General features: G+C 50.9%; 2 protein-coding genes across 2 annotated transcripts; one reads left to right on the top strand and one right to left on the bottom strand.

Annotated features, from left to right (window-relative positions):
- Positions 1–2382: 2382 nt before the first annotated feature.
- LOC125024681 (collagen alpha-1(I) chain-like) lies at positions 2383–4648 on the top strand. The gene is made up of 3 exons (XM_047612480.1): positions 2383–2402; positions 3144–3300; positions 3587–4648. Exons 1-3 carry the CDS (start codon positions 2383–2385, stop codon positions 4646–4648), a joined length of 1239 nt encoding a protein of 412 aa, XP_047468436.1.
- Positions 4649–5131: 483 nt separating this feature from the next.
- Positions 5132–6095, bottom strand: LOC125024682 (the record flags this gene model as incomplete). Its single annotated transcript, XM_047612481.1, is given in 1 exon segment — positions 5132–6095. A coding segment is annotated over 1 exon segment (828 nt). The 3' UTR covers positions 5132–5146.
- Positions 6096–6242: the final 147 nt, after the last annotated feature.

The following is a 6242-nucleotide window of genomic DNA, read 5'->3' as shown; positions in this document are numbered from 1 at the left end:
TTATATAAATTCATATATATACAAATAGTCAAACACACACACACACACACACATACACACACACACACACACACACACACATAGGTGTATTTATGTATGCATATTAATATATTTATATATATATGTATACATATATATGCATATGTATATATATGTATATATATATATATATATATATATATATATATATATATACATACACACATACACGCATATACATGTATTGATATGTATATATACATGAATATTTATTTGCATATGTATATATGTATACATACCTACATACACCTATTTATTTGAATATATAGGTATATTTATTTATATATATCGATATATATTAATACACACACACACACATACACCTACATATTTAAATATATAGGTATATATATATATGTATATACACACACACACACACACATAAACATATATGTGTGTACTTATGTATTTAAATATATAGGTGTATGTATGTATATATATACATATATATATATACATAATATATATATATATATATATATATATATATATATATATACATGTGTATGTATGTATTTATATTCATACATGCATATATACACTTATATATATATAAATGTTTAGGTATATATATATGTATATATATAAATATATCAATATCTACATTTATATGTATATAAACATAGGAATATGTATACATACATGTATATATATATATAGATATATGTATAAACATATATATATATATATATATATATATGTGTGTGTGTGTGTGTGTGTGTGTATCGCGAATCCTTACCATTTTATGGATACCAAAAAAAAAAAAAAAAAAAAAACAGCGGATTATATTATATATGGTGATCTCCCATAACCTTTGACCTTACACGAACTGATCTACAAGGCAGCAGTTTTGTATAGGGTGAACCCCCATAGCCTTTGACCTTTCAGGGATTGAACTACAAGGCAGCAGTCCGGCACTACTTTCATATCTACATTAGATTGACTCAATATTTTCAAATCCGTGCGTATGGGCGATGCGTGTGTGTGTTCACACACACAAACGTACACAGATATTGGGCTAGTCTTACTGTGATACAACGGTGGTGTTTCACTGCTGCCTTGTAGTTCATCACCTGTATGGTCAAAAGCTATGGGAGTTCGTCCTATACAAAACAGTCCACTGCCTTGTGGCATCTATTAGACGAAAAGGCTTTGGGGGTCAACCCTGAAGAAAAGTCAGGTATCGGAGCTCCTAAGTTCGTTGTCGCTTTCGACCTCGTTCTGGCAACTCCTGCGAAGCTCTAGTGAACCTCATCTCATATTGATTGTAAAGAAAGAAATAAACATTACCATATGCATTTAAAAGCATCCCCAGCGACCTTGTATCTTTATTTTAGTCCTTTAACTTTGTTTTTAGTCCTAAGCTTTTATTTTGATTTTACCATATTTATCCCTGGCCCACCGCGCCTTCGGAGGGTTCTTACCGCTCGGCCCGCTCCGACACGAAAAGCCCCATTAACAAATACAAGCATTGCGATAGTTGACTCCCTCAGGGTCACTTCGTCGCTTACTGTAGGGTTGCATTCACACCAAGAATATTCATTGCAACACACACACACACACACATATACATATATATATATATATATATATATATATATATATATATATCGTAAAGGCTATATAGACGTATTAAACATTTGGTTAAGCAGGAGTAGCATAAGGGGCTGATGTCTTTGACTCTTTATTTAGAAGAGTGCAAGCAACACAGATATATGGCAATACGACAAGGTCTGGCAAAAGCGCGGTGCGGGTAGTCGCGGTCAGCCCAGTGGGAGGCGGAAGGCATAATGAGCACAAGGGATGTGAAGTTAGAATGACCCAAAAATTCGTCTAGAAACCACCCTGTGTATACCTCACTTGGTCTCTATGCATATGTATTACTTATGTATACCTCAATTTTTGTCTTTAGCTATGTAAGATAAAAGTTCTTAATTATTTTTCTAGAAGATGATACTTTATTTCATTAGTGTTACATAAAGTCTATATATTTCTATATTATCTTTTTTTTTTTTTTTTTTTTTTTTTTTTTTTTTACTAAGATTAGGAAATTGTAAAATATAATAGTTTACCCTACAAAGTATACAGTATTAAACCTGATACTATAGCTATAATCATAGAGAGAGAGAGAAAGAGAGAGAGAGAGAGAGAGAGAGAGAGAGCGTGAGAGAGAGAGAGAGAGATCAGAGAAGAGTGCCATACAACAGCCTGAAAGTGTTTTAGATTATCGTAAAATATCCGAGGTAAGAAAGAATATTCAGCCGTAATTATATACTAATAAAATCATAAAATACTATACATTTTGATTTATAGAACAAAAGAAAGTAACTATTTGAGGTCAAAATGGAAATTAGAGATAAAGAGTATGTCTTCTTCACAGCTCGTGGCCGGCACATGGCACTTGAACATCCCGATGTGTCTCTCTTATTATTATTAAGAATTTAAAACCCATTCAAAGAGTAAGTGTTCTTAACATTTATAATTGTATACTATTAAAAGGATGTTAATTAAGTCAAAAAAATACTATAATTATTATTCCTAAACTAGAATAATTGTTTCTTTTCTAGGAATGGTTTTTTATTTTATTTTATTTTTTTCTGGTTTATTTGGATTTGCTGAAGATTGGATTTATTCGTCCGTGGTGCTGTGCACAAGAATGAAAGAAAATAACATCTTTGGGAGCCCAGGAAATCGATGAAGAAAAGGAAAGAAGATAGCTGAGAAGAACAACTAATGTAAAGAGTGACAGTTAGGAGTACTGGGACATTTTGGTAAATGTATGTTTATTTTATTGTAAAAGTATTATGATTTATGACTCCATATGTCAACTAAAATTTCTAAGCTCATTAAGTGTTTTGATATTACCCCTTCTCTCAGTTACCTCTAAGGCTGAAGTTAGATCATTAAGAACCTGTATGATTCTTCTTTTATAGTGTGGGTAAAAAAAAAAAAAGTCTAAAGATAACTTTTGGAGAAACCACACATTGGTAATAACAGATAGTGCCCTTCTGGATAAAGTCTTGAGTGGTTCCCAGAGCAAAGGGTCTTTGCTAAGGCGCATAGAAAGGGTGGGCGCTACACTACCTTGACCGGACAATCGCTAGGCAGGCACTCTCTGTGACCTGGGTCAACCTTGGCCTTATATACCCGGGATTAGCGTGGGGACGCCACCGCCGGTCGGCTTGGGTAAGCCCTCGAGAAGCCACGTGGCAGCAAGCGGCCCGCAAGCAGCCGCGTGGCTATAACGTGCTCATGTACACAGTATACATACATATATATATAAATATATATATATGTATATATATGTCAGTGGTTTCTTTGCTTTGTTCTTATAAGCAGAAACCTTTGGTTCTTTTATTCTGGTATCCTCTGGGATATAGATTATCTCGGGCTTATTAAAACAATTGTATTTTCATAAATTATATTGTTCACGCTATATATCACAAATACACTAAATAAAACACGGGAGTCATCAGGAGTGCCGTCAGTGAAGTGTTGGAGGACGAACTATCCGAGCCAAAACTGTCATGCACCAGGGGTGAATTAGCACAAGATAGTCACTGGAGAAGCGGCAGAGCGAGGGCGTCCCGGAGCCCCGGCTCCGTTCGGCGGCCGGCCCCGCTGTCCCTGGCAGCCGCTGGCGCCGGTGCCGGAGCGGGCGAGCGGGCGAGCAGGCAGGGCCTCCGCGCCCTTCCCCCTTCCCCTTGGCGGCAAATCTGCCTGCCCCCGTGGCCGGGAGAAGCGGCAGAGCGAGGGCGTCCCGGAGCCCCGGCTCCGTTCGGCGGCCGGCCCCGCTGTCCCTGGCAGCCGCTGGCGCCCGGTGCCGGAGCGGGCGAGCGGGCGAGCAGGCAGGGCCTCCGCGCCCTTCCCCCCTTCCCCTTGGCGGCAAATCTGCCTGCCCGGTGGCCGGGAGAAGCGGCAGAGCGAGGGCGTCCCGGAGCCCCGGCTCCGTTCGGCCGCCGGCCCCGCTGTCCCTGGCAGCCGCTGGCGCCCGGTGCCGGAGCGGGCGAGCGGGCGAGCAGGCAGGGCCTCCGCGCCCTTCCCCCCTTCCCCTTGGCGGCAAATCTGCCTGCCCGGTGGCCGGGAGAAGCGGCAGAGCGAGGGCGTCCCGGAGCCCCGGCTCCGTTCGGCCGCCGGCCCCGCTGTCCCTGCCGGCCGCTGGCGCCCGGTGCCGGAGCGAGCGAGCAGGCAGGGCCTCCGCGCCCTTCCCCCCTTCCCCTTGGCGGCAAATCTGCCTGCCCGGTGGCCGGGAGAAGCGGCAGAGCGAGGGCGTCCCGGAGCCCCGGCTCCGTTCGGCCGCCGGCCCCGCTGTCCCTGCCGGCCGCTGGCGCCCGGTGCCGGAGCGGGCGAGCAGGCAGGGCCTCCGCGCCCTTCCCCCCTTCCCCTTGGCGGCAAATCTGCCTGCCCGGTGGCCGGGAGAAGCGGCAGAGCGAGGGCGTCCCGGAGCCCCGGCTCCGTTCGGCCGCCGGCCCCGCTGTCCCTGCCGGCCGCTGGCGCCCGGTGCCGCAACCCCCTTCAGGCCGAAGCCCCGGGCTCCGCACCCCCGCCTGACGCGAGGCTTGCAGCGCCCCCGCGGCCGTCGGGGGCTGCGAGGGGGCGTGCGCCCTGACGGGCGGGCGGGAGCGCGCCCTGTCTGCGGTGTTGGGGGCGGAACGGCCGCGGCGACAACTATAAGGGGACGGACGGGTCGCTGGCGGTCGGCGGGCGGGCGGGCGGCGCGCGGCGCCGGCCAGCCCGGGCGGCCTCCCTCCGTTCGCGCGCGCCGTCGGGCACCCCGAGCGCGGCCCGCCGCTCCTCCCCGCCGTCCCCGGCCGGGCTTCTCGGCCAGGCCGTGGTCGGTCCCTCCCCCCTGGGCCGCCGCATCCTCAGAGCCCGCCGAGGCCGGGGCCGAGGCACGGGGCTCGGGGAGCGAAGCGTCGCGAAGCGAGGCCGGCGGGCCGCCCCTGCGCCTTCGGGCCCCTGGAGGGCGTGTCCTGCCTGACGGGCGGGCAGAGGCGGCCCCTGTCTGCGGTGGTGTTGGCCGAACGGCCGTTTTGCCAGCTATAAGGAGGCGCCTTGCCAGCGCGCCTCCGGTCCCTTCCCCCCCCCCCCCCCCCACCCCTTTTCCTCATCCTTCTCCTCGACCCTCCCTCTCTCCCTGAACCCGACTCCTCCCGTTGTGTTCGGGTCGGCAGCAGGCAAGAAGGAGAGCACCTCTTCCCTTGCCTGCCTTCCCGCAGCGCACAGCAAAGGTCGCGGGCTCGCGCCACGCAGCCGGCCGGGGGTCGCCGGGGTAACCATTCCCCGTGCCGCCCCGCTTCTCGGTCGGCTTGTGGCCCTGCCCTTCACACAGGCGACCGCTCCCGTCTAGACGTTCGGAATGGTTTCCGAGTGCCGCCCCCGCGCGGCCTCCCCCTCGCGACGGTCGAGCCCCCGCGGTTCTTCTCGCTTCGGCCACGTCCTGCCGATAGCGTCGAGCTAGATCCCGGGTCGTGACACCCTTGCGGCGAGAGAGAAAGAAACCCCCGGCAATCACACTCCCCTCCCCCATCCCCTTCACGCGCCGCGTCCCCGCGCGCGCGTGCGGGCCGGGGTGAGGCTGGGCCCTCGAGCCCCCAAATCCCCGTTCGTCCGTCCGTTCGTTGGTTCGGTCCTGCGAAGGGGAGGAGTGGGAAGCAAGGAAGCAAGCAAGGAGGGAAGGGCGGGCAGCTGTGCCGCAGGGCGCGGCTGCCCCCCGTCCGCGCCTTTCTTCTTCCCCCATCCCCCCTCTCGCTGCTGCTGACGGCGACGACGACGGTGGCGATGACGATGACGATGGCAAAAGCGAAAATTGCAAAGCAACACGAGAGAGGGCTCGCGCCCGGGTGGGAGCCTGCCGCGGCCGTTGCTCTGGCCCGGCAATGCTCGTCCTCTCCCACCCCTGCGTGCGGCGCACCCTGACGAAGAAGCAAGCCATCCGGCGGCGGTCCGCCTCCACCCCGCTCCCCCCTCTTTCTTTCCAAACTCTTTGCCGCCTCTCTCCAAGCCCCTCCCACCCTCCCTCCCTCCCCCTCTGCGGGGCAGGGCAGGCAGGCAGGGCGGGCGGGAGAGCAGCGCGGCGAGAGCTCGAGAGGGAAGAATAAGGAGAGGAGAGAGCGTGTGGGTGCGCGGACTGGCCCCCCCCCATGCGAAAAGCCGAAAAGAAAAAGAAAAAGAAAAAGGAAGAGCTGGGAAGACTACCCACC

The sequence above is a fragment of the Penaeus chinensis genome, unplaced genomic scaffold (genome assembly GCF_019202785.1).
Source record: "Penaeus chinensis breed Huanghai No. 1 unplaced genomic scaffold, ASM1920278v2 CTG_3216, whole genome shotgun sequence".
In the NCBI taxonomy this organism is placed as follows: Eukaryota; Metazoa; Arthropoda; class Malacostraca; order Decapoda; family Penaeidae; genus Penaeus; species Penaeus chinensis.
The sequence above is the reverse complement of the archived record's forward strand: the minus strand, read 5'-3'. Positions and strand labels throughout refer to the sequence as shown.

Bases quoted from the DNA above. Each gene is read 5' to 3' on its own strand.
- LOC125024681 (XM_047612480.1), top strand. From the start codon at position 2,383: ATGGAAATTAGAGATAAAGA. The intron at 2,403-3,143 runs GTATGTCTTCTT...GACAATCGCTAG, and splicing joins ATGGAAATTAGAGATAAAGA to GCAGGCACTCTCTGTGACCT. The intron at 3,301-3,586 runs GTATACATACAT...GGGGTGAATTAG, and splicing joins ATAACGTGCTCATGTACACA to CACAAGATAGTCACTGGAGA.